The sequence below is a fragment of the Ischnura elegans genome, chromosome 1 (genome assembly GCF_921293095.1).
Source record: "Ischnura elegans chromosome 1, ioIscEleg1.1, whole genome shotgun sequence".
NCBI lineage: Eukaryota > Metazoa > Arthropoda > Insecta > Odonata > Coenagrionidae > Ischnura > Ischnura elegans.
Genome location: NC_060246.1, coordinates 72,203,036 through 72,228,243, shown reverse-complemented (window position 1 = coordinate 72,228,243; position 25,208 = coordinate 72,203,036). Strand labels below are relative to the sequence as shown.

The window sequence follows — 25,208 nt, the reverse complement described above, 5'->3', positions numbered from 1 at the left end:
CCTATTTTGTTTCCATCTCTCCCTTCCCCGACTGAGGCGTTCCAGTCCCCCATCACTACCAGATTTTTCTTACCTGGTGTTTCTCAAATTATTTCCTCGAGCTGTTCATACACCTCATCTACTTCTTCCTCCCTATGATTGCTAGTGGGCATGTAAACTTGGATCACCACAAGGATCATATTGGCAGTTAGAATTAAATTTGGAAAAATGCGTCGTAATGAATTTCTGGAAGAAGAATAACTCCCTACAGCGTAACTATGTCATTCGGGGCACGCAGTTAAAGGCAGTTGAATCTGTGAAATATCTAGGGGTTAGACTCAATAATGATCTATCGTGGAATAAACATATTCGAGAAATAACCGGTCAAGCTAATCGTAAAATGGGTTTTGTTAAAAGAATATTAGGAAAGTGCGACGACAAAGTGAGAGAAATTAGCTACTTTTCCCTCGTTAGACCACATTTGGAATACGCTGCCAGTGTTTGGGACCCTCATGAAAAAGGCTTAATAACAGAGTTAGAACGCGTGCAAAGAAGAGCTGCCAGGTATGTGAAAGGTCGTTACGATAGTCTTGTTAGTGTAACTGACCTCTTACATAAACTCGGATGGGAATCTCTGTCGGACCGTAGATTGAAAAATAGACTAAACCTTTTAGATAAATTCAAGAGCAGTGTCTTTTCTGACGAAGTTAACCATATCTTGCGGACGCCAACGTACTACGGAAGATCAGATCATATAAATAAAATAAGAGAGATAGATTGCAGAACAGACAGATTCCGAATGTCATTTTTTCCACGATCAATAAGAGATTATAACGGCAGCAATAGAACGCGTAAATAGATTGCATGACTTGTAGTGTGGCCTACTAACCTATGTAAAACCTACTGCATGTTTCTGAATTTCTATTCTATATTCTATTTCTAACAGCATATAGTAGTATAGTTTGTTATTATACGGGACGTTTCTTGGACGGTGTGGTGTGCATGTGGGAGTCCAAATGCATGCTGCATGCTGGTGATTGATCACCCCCTGCCAAACACCCTAGAGGTGGCTCGCAGGGTAATTTGTAGATGTAGATGTAGATGAAGGTTTGTGGGCCGTGCCTCAATTTCTACCACCAGAATCCTATCGCTTACCTGGTCTATGCCTACCACACACTTACCCATCTTCCCGTTTAATACTAAAGCTACCCCTCGCTGGCTTTCCACCCCACCACTATATATAACTCTATACCCATCACTCCAATAGTCCCCCCCATCCCTCCACCTCACCTCGCATAATCCTAAGATATCTATCCTCCCTTCATCCATTTCCCTTTTGATATTTTCTAACTTCCCCGCCCTCATCATTGTCCTCACATTCCATGTCCCTACATTTGTAGCCGACTTCTTCTTCTCCATCTTCTTTTCTTCATTGCTGCTGCTGATGATAATGTAAGTCTCTGCAAGGATTTCGCATGTTGGCGACCCCGAGGACCTTGCCGACCTCGCTGCCGTGCCCGACACCCGCCCTTTGCGGACGGGTCCCGGGCGAGGCTCATTTGGTTGTACTCCATGTTTTCAGAGAAGAGATAGTTGGTAGGGTTTCCCACTTCCATTCCAACAGTGTTTTTCACGTGGACTACCTTTCGTCTGGCTCCTACCCTTCGACCTATCTAGCATGGGTAGCCCTACCGGGAATAATTTAGAATTAATCCCGCCAGTGCAGCTCTAGCGGACATAGGAACGGGCAAGCCTTTCCACCGCGACAAGGTTGTAGCCCAAGGGAAAGGCAATATACCCTTTATTATTAAAATATTAAAGACATGCTAAAGAAGTGATTGTGATTCGATTGCTAATAACAAAAAAAATCAAATAAAATCCCACGTACTTTATGCACAATATGTCTAAAAAAATCTATTTTAAATTCAGGAATGGGACTTTTAATTCCTTGTTTGACACAGTTGAAGTTATAGTTCATCTATGTGGTGAGTAGCCTAAACAAAGGAGTAAATGAGCCAAAATATGATGTGATAGTAGCTTCCTAATTGTCTCATAGCTCTTAGAGGGTACAGTAAAGCAATTATAGAATTTACTTTCCAGGGTACTACTTCAAACCAAACATTGTAAAATCTTGAAAACCAAGCTAACGAAAAATTATGACAAAACATTTTTTTCAAAAAATTTGAAAAGTTATACAAATGGCAACTACAGTGGAGACCCTATGCTACACCTAAGAAATAAATGCATGCGCTAGTTGATTAGTAAAACTGGTACTTCATTCTGATAATCATTATTTATCACCCATTATTAGGGTGAGCGTAGGTTACTGGGTGAGGCCTTTGTCTGTTGACTTAAGAATTTAGGACATGAACAAGAAAAATCTTTTCAGTGCCAGGTGGCTACGGAAAAGGAACTGGTAGCTTCCCTGGATGCATGGTGCTAGGGACTAGTAATCATGCCTTTCCCGTGGTGTAGGTTGAAATTTACATTCACTTACACAAGATCATCAGCTTATATACCCGAGTGAGTGACAAATAACTTTACTCTCCTTTCCATTGTCTAGCTTGCCGAGCATCCTCTAGTTGCAGTTTACAGCCACCCTTGCTCCTGGGGGTCTATTCTCTAACTCGAAGCGCGGTAGCTTTCTGGTGGAAAGATGCTTAATTAAGCTACTTGCTCCCACTTGTAGGGGCTTATTACGTAAGTCATAACTCCGGAGCTATGGAGCTATAAGAGTTATGATGGCTGCCATAGCTCAATTTGCGATTACAGTAGTCAAAATAACTCCGATAGGAGTTGCGAACTGGAGCTATCTCGGGGCTGGAATAACGCAGGCTTCAGACCCGTCCTTATCGTAACTCCAGCCCGATTTCCTTCGCTTCTCAACTGTCATTTGTTGATGTCTGCCGTCGGAAGGTCGGAATCTGAAGGATTCGGCCATGGATGGACCAATAAACATATATTGGGGAAGGATGTTGAGGGTGTTTGCGGAGTATGTAAGAAGAAGGAGGCATCTGACATTAGAAAGGAGACGAATAAGGGGTTCCCACAAGCCGATCGAATTAGATGAAGACCATTTTCGAATGTTTTTCAGAGTGTCGACACTCTGAAAAAATTGTATAAACCTGTTTCAAATTTTTATACATTCATATACATTACCATGGCAATGTATAAGAATGTATAAAAATTTGAAACAGGTTTATACAATTTTTTCATTGGGATCGAAAAACATTTTTCAATATCTCTGCCGGTCTCTGGGACCCACACTAAGGAAACGCAGAATATCTGGACTAAGCGTTGAAAAACAGATAAATATTATTAAATAATTTTCATTATATCACTATGGACGTGTGTAATGTTGAATCTTCTTATCCTGCGTCTGAAATATTCTGCGTTTCCTTAGCGTGGGCCCCAGAGACCGGCAGAGATATTGAAAAATGTTTTTCGACACTGAAAAACATTCGAAAATGGTCTTCATCTAATTCGATCAGATTGTGGAAACCCCTTATTCGTCTCCTTACTAATGTCAGATGCCTCCTTCTTCTTACATACTCCGCAAAAACACTCTGATCATCCTTCCCCAATATATGTTTATTGGTCGATCCATTGCCAAATCCTTCAGATTCCGACAGCAGACATCAACAAATGACAGTCGAGAAGCGAAGGAAATCGGGCTGGAGTTATCATAAGGCATTTTTATTTTCATTATTGGTATTAAATATATGTGTTGGTGTGTGTGCAAATATCTTCGTTCTGTGTAGGCATCTGTCAATCTCAGTAGCACATTTTTGTTAATTGTGGATAAAATATTAAGGTTTGTCACCCCACATTTTATTTATTGTTGCCTCCCCGTTTATTCCTTGGAATACGCCAAGGGCAAAGCTTCTGTGGTCACTCATAAAATTAGTGAGCACCACGCACTGCTTCCTGCTCATTTTCTCCGACCTTTGCCGGTATCTAAAATTGTATTCATTGCCATAATAGCAACATGGGCAGAGAATAGGTTTACATTCGTCGATAAATGAATGACTGTATACATTGGATGACATATAACTGTATATGAATATGCTTTAAAGTATAAAAATTTCAACAATGTAGTTTATATTAATTATTTCACGTTAACTTACGAAATACAAGTTTGGGACTCCATTCCGAAATTCACGTTAAACCCGTCTGCTCAGAAACATATCGGATACCTAAGCTCCTATTGGTTGACTCATTTCTGGAGATTTGCTTTCCGAATTTTTCATAGCCACCGTAGCTCCGCATTCTTTCGGAGACTTCTCGTAACTCCTGCCGGTACGTAATAGGGTTGGAGCTACAAATCAAAACAAATCCGGGCGGAGTTACAGATAGCTCTAGCTCCGAGTCAAAGTTACGTAATAGGCCCCGTATTCTCTAACGCTGAAGCTCCGGCGAAGGGAGCTTGCAGAAGCTACCGGCAGCTTATTAGGCTCCAACCCTTATTCTCTATGGGATTTGAAGCTACTTCCGTAGCTTCAAACTAGCTACCACGGTAGCTTCGCGAAGCGCGCCCTCGAACCCCGCGCTTCAGCTAGCTACCATCAAAATACATAGGGAATTCCCATAGGGCCATGGGAATTCATATGAACCGCCGTGAACCAAGTGGCGCGTGTCGCTAATCTTTTGTTCTATCCCATCAGTCTTTCTTGACACGGCTAGCGATTGAGTGGTAAACAAGAAAAGTGTTGACTATTTTTGTTGTTTTGCGTAATTATTTTCTTTAATGAGGTCGGGAATGCTGCGTAAATTATTTGAAGCCTTCAATTATTGTATTCTTAACAAAGTAGTGGGCATGAGTGACAAATTTCGTGACTAAACATATATGTTTCGGAGTGAACTATCGATCGCGTTAACTAGTTGATTTCATTATTTGGAGAAGAAAAATGTTACTTTCAATCATTTCATATCACGTGAAATCTTATTTTGCATGAAGTCATTACTAGTGAGAAGAAAAACCCCGAAAACAGTGATTATTATTGATGTTGCGAGAGACTGTTGTAGTGACGGTACAAATTGATGCGTTGAAATCATTACCAATGCCAATGTATCCACTGCACAGAGATGGATGTCTTATTTTTGCAAGTGTTTATACATTTATGATTAACTTTACCGTGCATTATTAGCAACGATCTTTGTTGTGAAGTGATTGTGTGAAGAGAGTTTAGTGTTACATAGATGCAGACCGGAGAGAGGTGGATATATTATTGTGTTATAATGCAATGTAAGGTGTTTCATGATAGTTATTAATAAATGTTTTGCTCTTCCAATGAATAAATGTGTTCATGATATCATTCTGCTTTCATTTGTGTGTCTTTGGCCGTATATACGCATTTAATTTCAGTGCCGGTAGTTAAGTTGGTGTATTTGTTTTGAATTTTGAGAAAGTGTAGCCATGGATATTCCAGAAGCCCACGGAGGAAGTCATCACAAAAACAATAATATAATATGGCTTTAATATTGGGAGAAGGAACTACGTTTAATAGGTTGTTTTTTCACAATGATGGTCAAGTTCTAATGAATCGCCCTCGCTTGCAATAGTGCAAGCTTGGCGGTTGGCATATAATACTTATTCATAAAACCATTTAAATATTAATTTAGCCGTCGTGAGAACGGCACGACAGTAGAGTTTTGTGTAAATATCGATTGAAGCATATTGTGAGCCTAAAATGATTGCTTAGGCCAATCTGAGTGAAATGACGTAACTTTCAAACATAATTTTCTCCACCTTCCCATTAACTTTGTTGAAGATATTTCCGAAATAATATACACTTATCGTATGCACATGTTATTGCGATATTCTCTCGCAGTGCCAGAAGGAACAATCTCTGCACAGAAACAGTTGGTCATCAAAATTTTTGCATCAAACAGGCAAAAGCATAAGGAGCGCTGAGTGTAAAGTTCTCGGGAATTAGAACGACAATGTGATAGCATTGGTTTAAAGTGTTGGTAGTTTATTAACATTTTCTCTTCATTATATTTACATGGCCTACATGATTATCAATCGTGACATAAACTGCCGCATCGATCGAAACTATTTAATTGATATAAAAGCCGCTTAGCCAAATATAATTATTTCTACGTATTTCTATTATTATTCGTATTTCTATTATTATGAAAGCTGAAGGCACTCAGCATTTCGTAATTTACAAAGCACATTAATTTCAACTAGAAGAAAAAGTCAGCCGAGAACGACTACATTATGATTTTCCCGCAGGTTACGAAATGAAACGAGCGATTTCATTGGTTCTAAGAGTAAAATCTGAGTTCGCACGAAATATTTCTCATACCCCATATCCGGTCTGAGAAAGCTACCAGAAATTCTCGGTCTGAGAAAGCTACTCCCTGTTAGAGAATAAGGTTGGTAGCCAATTCTGGTAGCTAGTTCGAAGCTACCACGACGGGAGCTTCGAGATAGAGAATAGACCCCCTGGTTGCAATGTTCACACACACAATGTTCTTAGTGTTAAATGGAGACTTACCCTAACCGATTCCCTTAATCCCGTACGTGTGGAACTCTCTCATTATTTATCATCTATGTCCATCTCACCTTTGTAATCTTCCAAAAACATGTTGAAGGACTCCTGCATACTCTCATCCTCCTTTAGCAGGGTCCACGCATATTCCTAATAAAGCACTCTCTTGTATAAGCCTATTTGCTAGCCTTCACATAAGTTTATTCATTAGATTATTCACTGTTAATGCTCTGCAATTTTGTAATTGACCTTGATTCCATCATGCTCACAACATTTAACATGTTCAGCAAGATTTGGGTCACAGCAGCTCTCGTTACAGGCAGCATGGCACACTCTCATGTTAGTTCTGAATTCTTTAGTTGTTCAGTGGTGACCTATGCTGAATTCATGCAGACTCAAGGATCCTATTGCGCCTAAAAAATTTTATTGCAAGTTTATCACCAGCTTCACCGCTCGGTGCCATTACAATGACACACGGTAGGAAATGTATAGGTTAGGATAGAGATGAGAAGGTAGGAAGGTTTTGACTTTTTTTAGAAATGTGATTCACAACTCCAGCGAGTAAGGATTACATCAGTTCTTAAAAATGAGGGCCATCAAGTTATGAGATCCTCTAATGCAATCACATAAATTTACATGCTTGAGCCTTAACTGAAATGCTCGTGATTTTGTCACAATGGTGAAAACAACCAAGATCCCTCTTCTCGTGGTCTTAGTTAATGCAGGGGTTCCCTCCTTTGTTGTGCACTCCATTTCCAATGGTCCTTATTTGAATTCCATCACCCTTCCCAATTTCTACCACTTTCTAGAAGAGCTCCTCCCCCCTGACAAAAATTTTCATGGCAAAACTTGCATGATTATTCTACCTTTCAGCCTATCCTTAAGCCAGTCATTAAAAATTACCCCACACAATTGCCAAAGTAGAGCAATCTGAAGATCCTTGGGAAACTTCAGTAATAACTTATCCCGAGAAAATTCACCTGATCCCAACCATTTAAAGGACCACAGCTGAATTATATACATGTCAATCACTCAGGACACCAATAGAAGCATGTAACGCCAATCATTCAAAGTTAAACCAGAAATGGCCTCAACTCAAAAAAATTAGGAAATATTAAAAAGTAATTTAGATTTTATTTCCAATTCAAGAAACAATGTATACAAACTCATAAACTTATGAATAAAACGGTAAGTTTATGGGCAAGACTAAATTCAGTAATAACTGGGTGGAAATGATGACACAAGGTCATAAAAAAATTCACCATGTCCAAACATAACTTAGCAGTTCTCACATTAGACAACCAAAATGGTACAACACTGTGCAATTACATACTTAAAAATGCTAAGAATACAGAGTGGGCACTTAACTTAAGCATTCTGCACAGCATAAAAACATCAGTACGAAGTTCAATTGAGGTGCCGGGGAAAAGAAAGTAGCTTCAAACGCATTCCAATCATGATCCCTACTGCCTCGTTTCACATACAGGATTAAGTTTCTCATTACATGAGCCAATAAGGTATGCAATTACATTGTGGAAGCTTGTCAAATAATTTGAGCTACAGAAAAATCTCTAGCTATACCAAATTAGTCCGCTGCATTATCCCAATTGCCACTTTTCGAGTTAACAAGTTACACATTTTCCGAAAGAAATACTTGATTCACCACATATAAAAATAGGAAATGGCTTTATCAGTCATGCACACATGTATTAGATCAAACCATTCATACACTGCACACAACAGGTGAATCAAAACGCACTCATGCTATGACCAATCTCATTTGTTCTTCCAATAAATATCAACCCCTAGAGTGACCATGTTATCCAATGCAAGCCATAATTAAGAAATGAAAGTAATGCTTTAACACTCGGCAATCAACAATAATTTTGCGTACGGGTAACAAATTGCAGTGGAAACACAGTTTTTTCCCTCCAAGAATTTCCTACAAGTCTTCATCGTCTTCTGGCAGTGCGGTCTCCTGTGCCTCCTACAAACAAGAATACAACATTTAGAATACTCGCACAGTGAGGACAGCTAAATGATACTACATAGAATGGAATAGAATAATTACCCTAAGATCCTTCTCAATTTGTTGCTGCCACGATGGATCCATCGTAACTTCAGGGGGTAGAAGAGCTGGCATGGCTACAAATTCTAAATTGGCGTCACCAATAAGCTTTCGTGCTAACCACAGGAAGGGCTTCTCGAAGTTGTAGTTGCTCTTGGCACTAATATCATAGTACTGAAAAAAATTGACAATTAAAACTGAGGGAACAATTAAATCCATTAACTGATCAGTGGGACCGTCAGATTAGAGGGACCGGTCTCATCAGTGATCAGGGCACTAAGTCATCATTTAGACATTTTAAAGGGGGCCCAGGACGGAGATTACCTGAAGATTCTTCTTACGGTGAAACACAATGGTTTTGGCCTTCACTTTTCTGTCCTTGATGTCCACTTTGTTTCCACAGAGTACAATTGGTATATTTTCACAAACTCGCACCAGATCTCTATGCCAATTTGGAACATTCTTGTACGTCACTCGTGATGTGACGTCGAACATGATGATGGCACTTTGACCCTGAAATACATGAGGAGATTAGTTTAGAATAATTACGCCATACTTAAAAACAGATTATTAAATACCGATGTCTTAATTACTTACCTGAATGTAGTAACCGTCTCTCAAGCCACCGAACTTTTCTTGCCCAGCGGTATCCCAGACGTTGAATCTGATGGCCCCTCTGTTAGTGTGGAATACTAAGGGATGCACTTCAACACCAAGCGTGGCAACATATTTCTTTTCAAATTCTCCAGTCTTATGTCGCTTCACAAATGTAGTCTTTCCCGTGCCACCATCACCGACGAGCACGCATTTGAAAGTGGGCATATCTTGCTCAGCAGCCATTATGCGGATTTACCTGAACAAAAAAAAACACTTGTTTAGATTCCTTGTAAAACGTGTAAATCAATTTCATATAATAAGACCACAAGAAGACTTAGTACACTAAGCATAGAGCAAATAGAGGCATGTCGACGACAAAATGACCTACATCAATACCACAGAAGCAATCTAAATGCAATGAAATGACAGATTGAAAAACAGTCATAAACCAATTAAATGCGAGTTGCCACTTCGGATATGTTCAGAGAGTAATTAGTAATCTTAAGTGCGTGAATACATGGGGAGATTTAATTGTTAACAGTAATAAGCTTCTAGAACGTACGGAAATGGCGCCTTTTCTAGATACAAAGAAATATTGTTTCTTCACACCGGCATTTACATTAAAATACAGTAATAACTACCACAATACTAAATAAAGTTGAAGCCAATTAAAAGTTAACGTTACACGCAAAAGTTACCAACCAAAGAACAATAAAACTAATGCCGATGAACAACTTAATAATGGATTTTAATTTCCTTACCGGTCTATCGCTAGGTCTCAGAATGGCGTTCACCTTCGAGGAGGCGGAAGTAACGAATTTTATGTCTAAGTCGTTATTTTGAAAATAGGAAATAAGATTTATAAAATCAAACAGTTAAGTTTAAAAATCATTAAATAAATTTTAAGTTTTTATGAGTTAATATTTATACATATGTAATACGAATTCATTATTTCAAAACAATAAAGAAAATTTTACGACTACGTGACGTCATGAACAAAGACCGTGTGTCAGTACTGCAGGAGCAGCGATATCGTATACGTATCGATTTTTACGATCGTAGTCTGTTTCATTAGTTTTCGTGTCGTCTATGACAAAATTAGTGAATGGGATTTTTATTTAACCCAAAACGATTTGCCGTTTCGTGAATTGTAAAGCCAAAAGATGACGAAGGATAGATTAGCAGCTTTGAAAGCGGTGAGTACATGTTAACCCCGGAGTTCGTCTACTGCCGCGGCCTATCCCCCTCTGGTTGATCCTATCCAGCGATGGTGGGATTGTAATATGAGGTTTCTGCTCCCGTGAAATTTCGTTCATCTAACGCTGGGCTGTTTATTTTAAATTAAAGGTGTACGTAATTTCATCGACGTCCTTTTAGCGTAATGTCTTTATTGTCTTTGATGCAGATGAAATTACCGTTGAAGTCAAAATTTCATGTCTGAAACCTGATCTGATTAAAGTTGAAATAAATTGTTTATGTAGATTCCTGATTCTCTCCGATTTGTTTATATTCTATGCTTATGGAATTTTTGTTCCAGTATTCATTATTTCCTTTGCTATGTCATTTAACGTTCCCTTTTCTTTTACCATTTTCACTTGCTCCCATTGCTGTCTGCGCATTGCTCATTTGGTTAATCGTATTCATGGCATTGCTGAGCTATTGAAAATTCAAGTAGCAATTTTTTCTTAATAAAGGGACATTATTGTTGTCATTTGTATTCACTGGCGACTCTTCATACATGAATAATTGTGTTACTTCACCCTTGAAAATAACGATTGTTATACTTGCACGTTAACAGACTCCTATTGCCTTTACTACAACATCTTAGTCTTTAATATTATCATATTTAAGCTAATCGGTTGATATCATCGTGTACATTTTTAGCTTGAATATTGATCCATTCTTAAGTTAAATATCTATACTTGGGTCATTTTTAATCAATAGGCACAAAGCGATGATGATGATGTGGGTCCTGACGATGTGGCTGTCAATGTGGATGGACGAGAGGGGTTCATGGATGAATTTTTTGCTGAGGTGAGTCATTGTTCTGTGGTCATTATCTATCACAAATGTCTTCCTTTTGTGAATCACTTATTGTGTTGACTGAATGATTCTCTATATTTTTTTCACTGTGTGTATATTTAATTTTTCTCATGGAACCAATACATTTTTATCACTTTGGTATTAATTTAGTCTCTTGACTAATGCTATATCATTATTTTACCTAACTGGAATGAGCCCCTTCAGTTCCTGGTAATATTAAATGATCTCTTCTTGATGTCCGCTCGAGTTGAATTAATTCATTCAAATCATCACACATGTATAGTTCTACATGTGGGATGTGTTTTTACTTCTCAGTGAAAATATCTTATTGTTGGCTTGAAAGAGGAAGAAACAATTTACTTTTAGGAGAACTGTTAATTTAGAAATGCCAATATATCTTTTTTGGTGCAATTTTGATCTATTATTATTGTTCCTATTGTCTCGAGGCCTTGTTTCACGGTACATCCACTTGTTAGAGTTAATATCTAAATTTGTATGTGAGAACACAAAAATGCACCATGTGACCACCCAAGTTGTGTGATTGCATGTACAGAAAATTGAATGAGATCCAATTTGGTTCATGCAATAATACTTTTTTTATTCCCCTCCACCAAAATCGTTCATGCATTTAGGCATTAACTCCTACAGGTCAATGAAGAGTGTAACCGGGCCTTTAAAGTTTGCTTTAGTTGGTCCTTAATTGTTTCCCTTTAAATCCGTTACCATGAGTGATGACAAAAATCTCGGAGAAAGTTTTTAGAGTGTAGAGTATTGAAAGATAGTGTCATGTGTAAATTACTTGAGTTTTTCCGTTTTGATCCTGTTTTAAATGCCATAGTTCTTTGTTTCATTAATTAATACCTACATATTCTGTTGGAGATTTTTGTGAATGATACATTGTCTTTTAGAGGTGTGACAATGATGAATGATTGGCTCTGTTGAACTACTTAATGTTGAATCCATGTAGTAATTCTGTAATTTACTCAAGAAAATTTGTTACCACTTTTTTGAAATTGAAAGCATAATGTGGTAAATGTATTATTTGCTTGTAGGCCATTCTTATTTAGTATCATTGTTCATGATTTTTAAGAACTACGCCATTTAACTTTAACTCAAATGCTTTTATGACCAAGTCGCTAAATTTATTCGCTGGCTCTCTGGTTGATGGATTTTCCAAGTAGTGATGGCATACTATGTTCATTGTTTCAAGTTGTGAAGCTAGCAGCTCCTTGCATTCATTTATTTTTTTAATTCTTGCATTTTTTACGTTTTATATGTGTCATTTCATGCGTTATTTTAAGGTATTAGCAAAAATTACTGTGCAGTTGTGAGCAGTTGCAACAATGCAGATATGTCATCATCATAAATGAGAACCTTTGGATGCAAAGGATGCAAATATAAAAATAATTTTTTGAAAAATAATTTTAACTTAATTAAATGCATTGATGCAAATATACTGTTTCACATAAATATTTGAATCCAATCTCAGTAAGTACTGAATTAATTTTGGAAAATATATTTCTTAATATATTCCTTCAACAGTCTAGTTTCAGCTGGAAGTAGGTGTATTTGATTCGGAGTGAAGTAATTAAGATTTAGTGGTGTTTAGTGATAAGTTTCATAAGCAGTAAACAACTCGCAAATGATTTTTTGTGATTTTTGTGCATGAAAACTAACCATTCTTGTAATCTTTTAACCATTCTTGTGTATCTTGTAATTTAAGGGAAAAATTTTGTTTAGAGTTATCATTTTTATGTAATAGTTATAATTTTATCTTATTTAGCGAGTTCCATGAATTTCTTATCCACTCCTTTTATCCCCATTCACTAAGTATTTCAACCCTTTGAAGATTGAATTTAAGTAGCTAGATATATAATTTGTATGTGAACATTTTAACTTGTAGTAGATTATGTTAGTGATGGCTGGTGCAGAAGATCAGTATGTGCAGCCCCCATACCATCTCCCCCCTCAATTGACCCCTATTTTTTCTGCCTCTACAATAAATTACATGAAAATGAAGTCACTGTTGCCAAAAATTAAATTGAAAACAAAAAAGTGAATTCCTTACGTCATAACCTTGCACCCATGCTCATTCACTTGTTGCTAAATTTTCATAAGGGGATAGTTTTGTCCAAAGAAGCACTCCAGATGCTAGATCGATCCACAGAAGAAGTCACCAGCTGCTGCTGCTGCTTTCTTTCTGTAGTAGCAAAAGTCAAAATGTAACAAGCAATGTCATCCTGTGGGCAGAATTAACACATTGCCTCTAATGGGTCTTCATGGAGGGAAGCACTGTCTGGTAGAGTGTGAACAGTTTACGTAGAGCATGAATGGGTAAAACCAGGTTTTCTGGCAGAGTAGGATCACTGCAAATTCTTGACAGTTGTGAACTTGTCTGGACAAGTTGCAGCATGCAGTGTGGTGCATGTGGGGTAATTCATAGGACTTGGAGCAGTACATATGACCAGTGTAGAAATATCACTCTGTTTGTATTCAGAGAGACAATCCTAACTTTATTCCTATGCAGTACACCCAGAAATATTTGTCCAAATTCCTAGGGGTTTTCATTTTCGTTTGGTGGCAATGTGGATAGAATTATCAGCTTTATTCTTACTCTACTGTCACTAGGTTTTACATTTTACTTTCAGATGACCTTTAGATAGAAGGCATTTATAAATATACAATGCATATTTCAATTTTTTCTAATTCCTTTTATTTTATCCACTTCTGATATGTTCCCAGTAGTAACTTTTTTTGAGCTTTATTGTGGTGCTAGCTCGCATTTGAGTTGAGGGTGACAATTCATTAGTATTGATTTGGCTTTTATTGGATGCATCCATTGGATGATGTTTCTGGATTAGTATATGAATAGTCTAATGCTGTCAAAATCAAGACCCTCCTGCCATGTGTTTGGCGACCATTCAGTGAATTTCTTATTGCATTTGTAGAATTTATGACACATTTTGAAAATTCTGAGTTTTTTTTCTGTTCAGTAGAGACATCGAGATTCTGTTTTCCATCTCTGTATTGCCAGCATATGTCAGATCTCAGGCAAGCAGCCATTTCTAATGCACTCTTCATGTAATGTGCCAGAATATATCTTACAGTTAATCTGAATACAGTGGCCTCGTTTACAGTTCTGAATACAGTGGAAAAGGGATCTGTAGGTTATTAGGATCCCAATAAGGCAAATCAGTATGTGATTTGAAGAAGAAGGTCTTCATGGACATAATTACATTACTGTTTGATGATAGTGGCTGTGTTCAGCATCAAATAGACCAAATGCATTTGAAGTTCCTTTTTACATATTTCCATTTCACTTGGCTGGTGATGACATAACAGTTATGCATAGTCAGCCATTGCTTTTTACTCAAATTCAAAGCAGGAACCAATCCTTCATCCTATTTCCTTATCCTTGTTATCCTTTTTTATCCTATTATTATCATGTTATTTTTCCAGCAAGATAAAAAGATAATACTGTTTCTTTCTGGTGGCAATATCAATGTTATCAAATTACTTAACCATAAATATGAAAATACTCTTTTAAATGACATGGTGATATTTATTTTGATTCTTTTGACAGATATTTTTACTAACTCTCTTGTTCCATTTTTTAAAATTCATGAAACTTAAGTTACTGTAATATGATTGACCTAGGGTATTTATATATGCATATAAAAATAGACTACGCATTGATGCTTAAAAATAAAAAAAATATGTACTTAGCTATTAATTATAGAGTTGAAATTTTCTCCTCTTTGCCTTTCCGTGGTTATTTAATTCTGTCTGGCATTGAAGGGAATTTAGATAGGGGTTATGATGCATCATTTTCCATAGTTTTATATTTAGTCATAAATTTTAATGATTACTTTTTTGTTATTAAATTTTTGGTGTAAGGGTAGCTAAATAGTGTTATGGTGAATAAATATCAGCAATTATTAGCCCTTTTGGTCAGTTAGAAAGATGAATTATTTATGTTATAATGGGTCAGAATATTATTATTAGAATATTTTTGTGTGTGTTTGGTTTATTTTTGATGAGTTAGAAAATGTGGGAAAATGATATTATTTTTCTGAGATATTTTGGTCAATTTGTTCTTGGTTTTCCATTTTTCTGCTGAAATTTGTTTGACTCTTATAATGTTTTTAGTGTCTTAATGCAACTTTTTCTGGAAATTTTTTTTTTGTTTTTACCTAAACTTTAGACACTGGGTTTAACCCATAACTTTTTTTTAAAATCATTATTTAAATCTGTTGATTATTTGACGTGGTCCTTTTGTTTCTACATACCTGTAATTGAATCAAAATCTATCCTTTCTCACTAGTACATTCACATATAGATCACATTAGTCCTGTGATGATATTATGAGATAAATAACAGTGTTTCAGTTATTTTTTCTGTGTAACATACAGTAATTTGACTTAAATTATTGTGGAATATTATAATGCAATTATGGTGGCCTAAAGTTGTTCCCTTTATTTCTGATTTGTTCTGATTTCTGTTCCTTTGACTCTTAATAATTTCAGCTCAAAGCACATGAGAATTCTCAGGAAAGTAAATGATTGTTTTAAGTTCTTTTTGACAATAGCTTAAGCCCAATTTATATGATTATTTTTTTCTGTCCCGGAATGATAACACTATCGATAGGTTTTTTTATGGACCAAAAGAGTGATCACTTGACTCATCCTTCTCTGATTCACACGGTCATTCCCACCATCCCTTTTTCAATCCGCTTTTTTTTTTAATTTCCTTATTAACAGCTGTCATTCAATATAAAGCCAAGCGCAGCATTTCAATATCTGTCAGCGGCTGTGCATTCTGATTTACTGAAGGATAGTGCCAGCCATTGTTTTACTTATGGAAAATGGGATGGTATTTCCATCCCTGATGCCATCATGGAAAATGATCGTGTGAAACAGTCATTTTTTCCACCATCATTATCATAGGCGGATCCAGGGGGGGGAGGTGGGGAGCACGTTCCCCACCCCAGACCCTCAAAAATATGCAAGATTTTTAATACGGTCCCATTATGATTGCGTTCGTTTTGTATTACAAGGTATCGTTGTGCCCCACCCAGAACAAAATCCTGGATACAGCCTTGCTTGTGCCCCTCCCAGAAAAAAATCCTGGATCCGCCCCTGTTCATTATAACAATTGCTGTATCTATCCCTGGGAATGAATGGAGAAAAATGGTAGTGTGATTCAGGGTTTTTGTTGATATTAGCCCGTGAGAAGTGAAATGGATCAATGGTTATTCTGGTGGAAAATAATAGTTAATTTTAAATGAAATAGCTCTTACATGATTGCCTTATTGAGTTTATATTTTCTATTACTCTCTCTACCTATACGTCTCCCTCCATGGCCTTTATAAAACCATTTATTTGGTACCCATGCTCATCAAGTTTGGCTTTTTCTTCACTATTGAGAATGACAATTTCTTGTTATTTGTCCAATTTCCTTGCCTCAAATGTATAATATATTGTCATTTAATCATTCTCTTTAAGTGTGAACGCCACAGTTAAAGTTTTAGTGATGTTGGAATGCTCTCCCCCTCCATTCACTGATTACGTTGTCTATTTGATCTTATTATATTCTTTATATCTTGTTTTTTAATTTATTTTATTTGCTTATTTTACCTGTAGTTCTCTCTTATTTTTAAATAGAAATGGGTATATTTATGGGAAACGTATGTATTTTAATTTGTCAAAATATAGAATTAGAGCTGGTCTTAATTTTTAATTAAATCTTCAAATGAGTATTATTCTTCTTAGTTTTTATTAAATCAGTAAAGTTAGGTGGCAAAACTTTTTTGTGTTTTATTTTTTGTAAACAGGAAGAAAGAATTCCCATTATTTCCAGTCACAGTAATGAATATAGTGTGGTGACTTTACTATATTTTGTATTGAGTGTTCTTTGTATTTGAATGTTTTTAGAGGATCTGTCAATTTTTTATAGGGTTGGCATCCTGGATTTTTTCTTGGGGGGCCCAAAGATATGACAGGACTTCTCATATTTGAGATTAAAAACAAAATGCAACAATTACTGAAGAAAGTTTTCTTTATTTTAATATGAAAGTTATTAATGTTAAATTGAATGGTTTAGAATACACAAAATAAAACTAACGTAGTGATAACTGTATTAAAAATCTTGTTTATTTTTTAAGCATCTGAGAGGGGGGGGGTGTGCCTTCATGTCCTCCCCCATAAATCCGCCTATTGTTGGTTGGTAGTAAACATTTAAAATTGATTATCTTTGAATCCTAGCAGTTTTTTTACACTGAACTTTTTACTCTTCTCTTCCCCAATTTCAGATTGTATTTGTTGTTTTAGTATTATTATAGTAATGGTATACATAATTATATTTTTGTAAATCATAGGGTATTGCATTGTCACTTTGTGCTATTGAGGGAACAATTTCCTCCCTTAGGTGCAGTTTTACCTTCAGCAAAATTTGTTCCCTTTTTGGCAATCTAATTTCAATCTCAGCACATTCTTTCGATGTAGCAATTGATGGATAACAGAATTTTTAAAAAATTTTCTTGTTTACTTCTGATATTCTTTATTTAAATAGATGTGTCAAGTAATATTAAATGTGCAGTGTAAACTTCTTTTTTATTTATTTTTCACATCTTATTTCAGTTTTTCTGCGTTTTGATACGAATTACAGCGATGTCATCTGAAGGGCAGTTCTAGTGGAAAACTGCCTGCTGAGAATTATCAGTTCCGATAATAATTTTGTGACATTCCCGATTCGGCGAATCAGGGCTAGGAGACCGCGTTAATTGAAATCCGAATTCCGTGGCGCATTCGAGTCATTTTTGCTGTATTTTTAATTTTAGTTCATCGTTGCCCATTCAGTGTGTAGCTCTGGTATCCTTTCCCATTACGCTTCCATCGTCAATTTTCGCTTGGAATCATTTTGAGGACTTCTCGAGGACATTAAAGTCAGAGACACGCTCATCGCAAAAGTCGTTTAGGTGAATACATTTTCGTGTGTTTATAACCTTTTAGATAGGGGAAATAAAAATAATGAAGGGAGATTTAGTGCGTGGAAGGAAAATTTATATTAGGATCGAAGTTTTTCCCGGCGAACAAGTTGAAGGAATTCTTCTCGGGTTTTCCACCGGTTGAGGCTTTCCATGGCCGACGTTTCGAGGCTCGACTCGAGCATCGTCATCAGGGCAGTTCAATGTCGGACTGAGGGTTTGATTCCCTTATATACCCTGCTTGGAGGTCAGGTGTCACGTGATTGGTTGAGGACTGGTCTCTTGGCAGCCAATCCGTTGAGTCGAGCCTCGAAACGTCGGCCATGGAAAGCCGCAACCGGTGGAAAACCCGAGAAGAATTCCTTCAAAATTTATATTGTTTGGGCGTAAGATTTGTCAAGCTCAAAATCCAACGTTGTGGAATGAGCTGGGAATTCCCGTTACCAAAATGCATGGGTATATTTCCTTCACACGCAGCTCGGAAAAAATTCCTCGTTTACATTATTGGGTGAGAATTTGAGTAGTATTTGTGCGATAATGTTGTAAACTAGCCGGATTGAAGTCGCCAGATTTCCAGTCTTTATGTCTTTAATTCCTGAAATTGATCTTTATGGTATGTTGCTAATGCAATATTCAAGAATTTTTTAATGGGATCGTCTTTACCAACAGAGAGAAATTGTTTGTGTATAACTTATGTTTGCAAACGGAGCAGTGAATTCCTTGAAATGTAAGTCTAGGAAAATTATTGGATACCATAGTCTCGAGAACATTGGGTGGCGTTATGAGAAAAAGGGTTTGGAAAGAGGAAAAAAAACTATTTTTAGTAACTTCGTGTTCTCGTAGCTTTATAATCTCGCGTCTTATAAATAAAAAAGGGAGGTGAGGCAACTTGCCAACTTATTTCTAGGACTTCATGGAAAAAATTGATTTCCACACCGTGAAAATGTCTAATTGAATGTTGGAATTTTGTTTCAGTCTTCTATTTGATATAGGAAAGGTGTGATTGGCACGATACGTTTTATTTGTGGAAGATTTAAGAAGGGCGTTGGCATGTTCTAGTGTCAGTCAGTCCAAGACGTTTATCCACTGTCATTTTTAGATCGTATTAGTTGTACTATATCGCTATAGCTTAAATTTATAATTACGTACTTGATGTGTGGAATTCTGTTGCAGAAGAGGATAACAAATAAAACCGATTTATGGTTTATTGATGGCATTTGGTTCCAATATTTTTTAACTGTGCTGTGGATAGTTCTCCCGGAAGTTATAATCGTTAAAAATACGGCGTGCGCGGGTACATTAAGCTCAAGAGTTTGCAATTTTTAATTGTCGAGGGTATAAGTGTTTTTGCAGAATGTATAATTAGGATTGTCTTATCACTATTCAAGGCATATTTTTATATGGATATTCTATGTACATGTTTTTGTTATGTAATTTTAATGTGTTGTTATTCGTTGGAGTCGGCTTAGTTTGTACTGTCTAGAATTCCTTGTTTTCATTAACTGGGAGTTACGTTTATTTTTATACGTTGTGAAATTCAGAGTTTGTTTCCAGCTGTATTTACCATCGTGTTTTGGTAATTATCTTGTTTGTATAGAAATTTTCCTGTGACGGATACATGATGCCGGATTTCTTCTAGGGTGATTCTCTTAGCTGCATGTGTTTAGAATATATTTCAAGATCTAATGTCATAGCTGCATGTTTATTAATACAGAAGAATTTTTTTATCTGAATATTGATGCAGTTAGGCAGCAATTGCTTTATTAAATCATGTATTTAATTTTCATGAAGGTGTTTATGAAAAAAACTGATCTCTTCGTAAATTACAGGTGGAGGAAATACGAGAGATGATAGACAAGATTCAAGCAAATGTCGAGGAAGTTAAGAAAAAACACAGCGCCATCCTCTCCGCTCCACAAACTGATGAAAGTAAGTATTGTGATTTTATTGTGAAATCCTCTTCTAGCGAATTTTGGGGAGGGACGTGTAATTCTAAATTTATTTTTATCATTTATAGTTCGTTTAATATTTCGCTCGTGAGATAATTGTTTTTACTGTTCTGATCTGTTCGTATATAATTCGGCTTTTTAGATGTTGGGAAAAGTGTTTACTTCAATGCCGTGCCTCTACCATTACGCGTCTTGCTCTCCATCCTTATTTTCTTTCGTCTGTGTCCATTTGTATTATTTTTCTCCTCTTGAATGCTTTCCCGAAGAAGAAAGTATTCAGTCATACTGCTCTGGGAGCTTTAAAATGATAATAACTCCCTCTCAAATTTTTTTTTTATCTAGTGTCCGTGTCCGTCTATAACTCAGCTTGTATCCTCTTATTTAATTAGCAGAAGGATCGGGTTCGAAATATAATTACCTCCGTAGGTGTACTCAGGCGGCGAATCTCCTTATTTCAAAAGTCATATAATAAACGTATAATCCGGATCATTCATTTTTCCATTTTCTATTTACCTTTTTGGTATTACCCACGTCAATCGTCCTCTGGTGTTTGGGTGTCAAAGGAATGGGTTTGGTGGTAGTGATTACGAATACCTCGTTATTAGCATTAAATTTTTTATATTTACTTGGTTCGAAAACTGAAACCGTCAATTGCTTTTATCATTTTTAGTGATCCTTCTTTTTCCCACCTCTCCACTGTAAGTAGACCAATGGATAAAACATTATGTACGGTAACAAAAGTTTTTTCTTGGTCGGTTTTTCACACATTTCCAATGAATTGTAATCATTTAGGTATTCGATTGCAATTTGACTTCTTGCTAAAATCTGCATTGAGAATTGCCGGATATATCTTCTTAATCTTTCACATCTTGCTTGTGATGGATTTCCGCTTTTGAAATTTTCCGCATGCTCGAATATTCACTTTTGGTTTGAAAAAATCGCATTGTAAACGGTTTACAGTATTTTCATAGAATTATAATTTCATTTGGTGCAATTAGAACACAGGTATTGAGGGAGCTATTTTCCTCGGATTAACAAATACCCTCTGGAAAGTAACTGCTGGAAGGCCGACCAGGTTCCTCAATTTCTACGAGAAGTTTTCGGTCGCTCTAGATGCCTTCGTCGTCTCGAGGAAGGAAGCAGAACTTTTTGGCCTTGTTCACACGACCCGGATACCGGATGGTCTCCTTCATCCGTAGAGAAGGCTGCGAGGCGTCCGCCTTTCTTATTCCCCTTGCAGCCGACTTGTTGCTATGCGGTTACATACATCCTTACCTCCGACCCCTATCAGGATGAGTTGTTTCCCCCGCGAGACAGTTTGCCGCCGATTCTTTTCTTGGCGCTTCCCTCACTACTTAGGTCATTTCCCTTCCTCTCATCACCCTTCATGCGTATATACATGATCAAGATCTGGAATGGTATATCATTTGTTTAATTTTAATGCCAGATTATTTCATCATCCGCGTTGGTTCCATTGTCTCTAGATTGTTATGCTTGCGGACTAATCCATTTTTAGGATACATTTATATTTCGCTTCATCGCAAGATAACATCGCTTCGAGGCAGAGCCTGAGTATACATTGGTCATTTTTTTATTTTGTTTTTCTTTCTCAGCCAGTTTTACTATTTTTTTTAATAGGAAAATAAATTTTATCATGGTTATTGAGGTCTCCATTAGCAACGGACGTCGTTTTTTACTATATATATATATATATATATAGGCTAAATTTGGAGGAATTTCCATTCTTTTGCTTTTATAGTCACGGCACCATATAGAAGAAAGATCACGACGGTGAGAATTCTTACATTCTATGGAAATAATTGTGGGTGAGGAGGGTATGTGAATGGTCGGAATGAAAGAAGAAAAGCTTTCAGTGTGAAACGGATATTTCACGTCTGGAATTGATGTCTGTTTTCTGCATTGATGTGGTGAGAGTATGGAGTTCTAAGCAACATAAGAGAGAGCGAATTCCATGATGACAAATGATGGATGTGAACCTACTAAGCTCATTGTTTTAGTACAATAAGTAAGGAATGTACCCATTGCCCATATCCAAATGTTATTTATTTTATTGGTGGGTAACTTGCTGATTCTTGTGGAAAAGCATTGGAATAAGAGCTTTCTTGTTTCTTCAACCAGTGAGGACATCAGTTGCCCAAATGATATGTTCAAGTATTTAAAGCTTTAGTTGATTCTAAACGTCTTCCTACGCGAATTTACGTGGTCCTGCTTAGGCGATAGCCCGCGGTTTGAACCATCGTATGGTAATTTTTTTCTCAAAAAAATTCATGCATTCTCGCCATTCCCTCTGAAGGGGTGTGAAATATTTATTTTTGAGCGCCGGGAATCGAACGTAATGCCTGTGTGGTCTGCTATTATTCCCCGCTCCATTTATTCCATTTTTAACCTCGTTTTTTCCTCTTTCGAATCGTCTACCGGGCGTTTTCTTTTTTTTTTCGCGCGGCCGGCGGTCCAATGGCGGCAGCCCTACGGGCACCTATCACTCACGTCCGAGGTTAGCGTTATCCCTCTGCCGCGGCGGTTAATTGATGACCGTCTGCAGCGGCGCGGGGCACCCGGCTGTCCCGTCCGTGGTCTCTCTTTCCCAGTCTTTCCTTTCTCTCTCGGTAGCCACACGTGTTTGCAGTGTACCTATGCGCTGGAATTAAATGAATGGGTGATGTATTTCCGTAACAATCGATGTTTGCTTCCTTTTTTTACGTAGTCGGCAAATTCTTGCCTTGTTGTAGAACATGTTCTATGATGTAATTGTGAGAAATCGGTTGACTTTGTTCATAAGGTCTTCTTACGGTTTCATGGAGGTTGTTTGCGTAATCACAGTAATTCTTGCCTTTGTGGCAGAATAAAAGTTCGTTACAATGCCATTCCGTTTTTCCTACTTGATATTCATGCTCCCCCGATTATAATCAATAGTCTCTTTTGAATCTGACTTTGGTGGGTGTATTTCATATTGAGTGGTGATGAGTTGAGTGTCATTCATCTGTAGTTTTCAGGTAATTGAATGTGTGTACTCCATACCCTTACTTTTTTGCTTTGAATATAGTACTAATTCGTATGATCCCTATTAAAATCGGTGTAGATCGCTTGTCTTAGGACGCATTGTTATTGTATTTACTTACTATTATGCTAGCTTTATGGCGATTTCTTCAATTTTGGTAATCTGTTTAATGTGATGTACATACTTCATCGCTGTGTTGACGCCTTTTATTAAGGTCAAAGCCTGATGGCAAGTTTTTCAGTTATAATTGTGCCGGTCATGTTCATTACTGTATCAGGCTGACTGGTCGCAGGTACTATCTAAAGGAAAATTTCGTGACCATTGGGGGCGGAGATTCTTTCATTCCAAACCTTTCAAACCTGTGCTAACCCTGGGACATAGTTCTTCTTAGACCACAAGTCAAAGAGTAGACCCAGCCTCTTGAGATTCACCCCGCTAAGTCAACAGACTTCAGTGTCGTTGGTAGCAGTACGATTGTATTCGTAGTTGGTGTCCATCTTTGTTATTGGATATCCAATGTATAGTTACTACCTAGTCAGTGTGTACCATCATTTCGATGACCATATCCTTCGAACGCGTTTGGCCGTGATGGAATCCCATACACTCCGCATACGCGTTGGATCTGGAAATTCGCCTGGGAATTTAAAGTGTTTTTATTTCGTGGCCATCGGCTAGTTAAAATAGCTGCGACGAGCATCCTTAGCGTAGAGGGAACTGGAGTAGCTTATGTTCTTGCTCGCCGATGCTCCAATATATCTTCCACTTTCTGGATTGAACAGTACGCCACCGATCTTAACTCAGCCCTGTATGGTGGTCGCTGCGTAATCCCTTAGCCTCGGCACGGGAGGTGAAAGCGTAATTTTGGGGTTCTGTCGGTGTTGAGGATATTCTGTTGAACAATTGGACGACTTCCCGGCGTTCGCGATGACTGCTACACTACCGTATAAACTATTAAGTTTATGGAAGAGCACTCTGCCAGTCAAACCTCCCGTTCCCTTCTGGTCTCATTCTTTCCTCTCCCCAGCTTATCGTCTTCAGATCTCATGAAGCACACGGTATTTGCCGGCGGAGGGTTTGTTTTTACATTAACAAAAATGCATTTTGTTGTGATTTTTTCTTTGAATGAGGTATTTTGTGGTATCTCTGTGTTATTTTTTCATTTTACGAATTTTTTAAATCATAATGGCCAAAACCTAATGACTATTCGCTTTAGAAATGAACAGAAATATTGTCCTTTACATAGGTTTATACATTTATTTCTCCAGGATTCACTGAATATTCCAGTTACATCTGTCCCTAGCTTGAGAGCGGAATTTTGGGGAAATGAAAGTAATAAAAACACGGGGAAGAGCAAGGTGTAGCTTGTGTGACTACTTTATTATTTGGGCGCAGAAAGATTTCTGAGAAACGTAGTGGTCCAATGATTAGCGCAATGTCCCGGGCATTCCAAGTCCCGTGATTAGATTCCCGATCACGTTGCTTTTATTTCCCTGTAGTCGTATATGTGTATTTCATTGCTATAGCCGCGACGATTTAGTATTCAGTTGAATTGAATCTCGGGGACACAGAAGGGTTTTACCGTTGTTGCTTTAGTTTTATCATTATCCATTTGTTTCGTCGGTGGAAAATTGCGCATTGTTCTTGTTAATGTTGACATTCCAACATACGCTCCTCATACTGCTCAGTATGATCCATTTCAGTAAAAAATATAATTCTGCAGCATGGAGTAGTGTCTCTTACGTTATTATTACAAAATTAATCTTCTCTTTTAGTGGATGTCTTTATTGTATTATTTTGTGCACTAGTCGAAATTGGAGTGACGTACTCGTGATCATTGTCGCTTATGCCAAATTCCTTGTCGGACCTAGATATTTTTCCTTAAACGTCGACCACGGAGGTATTCTTCGTAATCTGCTCTGATTGGGGGAATCATTCCTTTTCGCAACTCGGGAATGGGGTTGGCTATCCCCGCGGAAGTCTTTAAATAATCATTCCCACTTCGCGCACAGATGGAGTAGTCGTCTAGAGTTTAGGCGGGAGATACTCTGCTTCTACAGATTATTCTTTGCAC

The 25,208-nt window shown here is 37.3% G+C and overlaps 2 protein-coding genes across 6 annotated transcripts in view; one reads left to right on the top strand and one right to left on the bottom strand.

Moving 5' to 3' along the window:
• Window positions 1–7,590: 7,590 nt before the first annotated feature.
• Window positions 7,591–9,972, bottom strand: LOC124163257 (GTP-binding nuclear protein Ran). 2 transcript variants are annotated; one of them, XM_046540038.1, is made up of 5 exons: window positions 9,903–9,972; window positions 9,142–9,397; window positions 8,869–9,057; window positions 8,548–8,718; window positions 7,591–8,463 (listed from the first exon to the last, which is right to left on the bottom strand). In XM_046540038.1, exons 2-5 carry the CDS (start codon window positions 9,382–9,384, stop codon window positions 8,419–8,421), a joined length of 648 nt encoding a protein of 215 aa, XP_046395994.1. In that variant the 5' UTR covers window positions 9,385–9,397; window positions 9,903–9,972; the 3' UTR covers window positions 7,591–8,418. The 2 variants fall into 2 exon arrangements, with proteins under 2 accessions (XP_046395994.1, XP_046396003.1); XM_046540047.1 differs by lacking the exon at window positions 9,903–9,972 and adding an exon at window positions 9,704–9,777.
• Window positions 9,973–10,143: 171 nt separating this feature from the next.
• The window catches only part of LOC124163239 (syntaxin-1A), a 320,685-nt gene continuing 305,620 nt past the window's right edge, over window positions 10,144–25,208 (top strand). For all 4 annotated transcript variants that reach the window (XM_046539997.1, XM_046540006.1, XM_046540016.1 and 1 more), the window contains exons 1-3: window positions 10,144–10,337; window positions 11,086–11,175; window positions 19,999–20,098. In XM_046539997.1, the coding sequence (XP_046395953.1) occupies window positions 10,305–10,337; window positions 11,086–11,175; window positions 19,999–20,098 (223 nt within the window). In that variant the 5' untranslated portion in view covers window positions 10,144–10,304. The remainder of the gene's footprint in view (window positions 10,338–11,085; window positions 11,176–19,998; window positions 20,099–25,208) is intronic.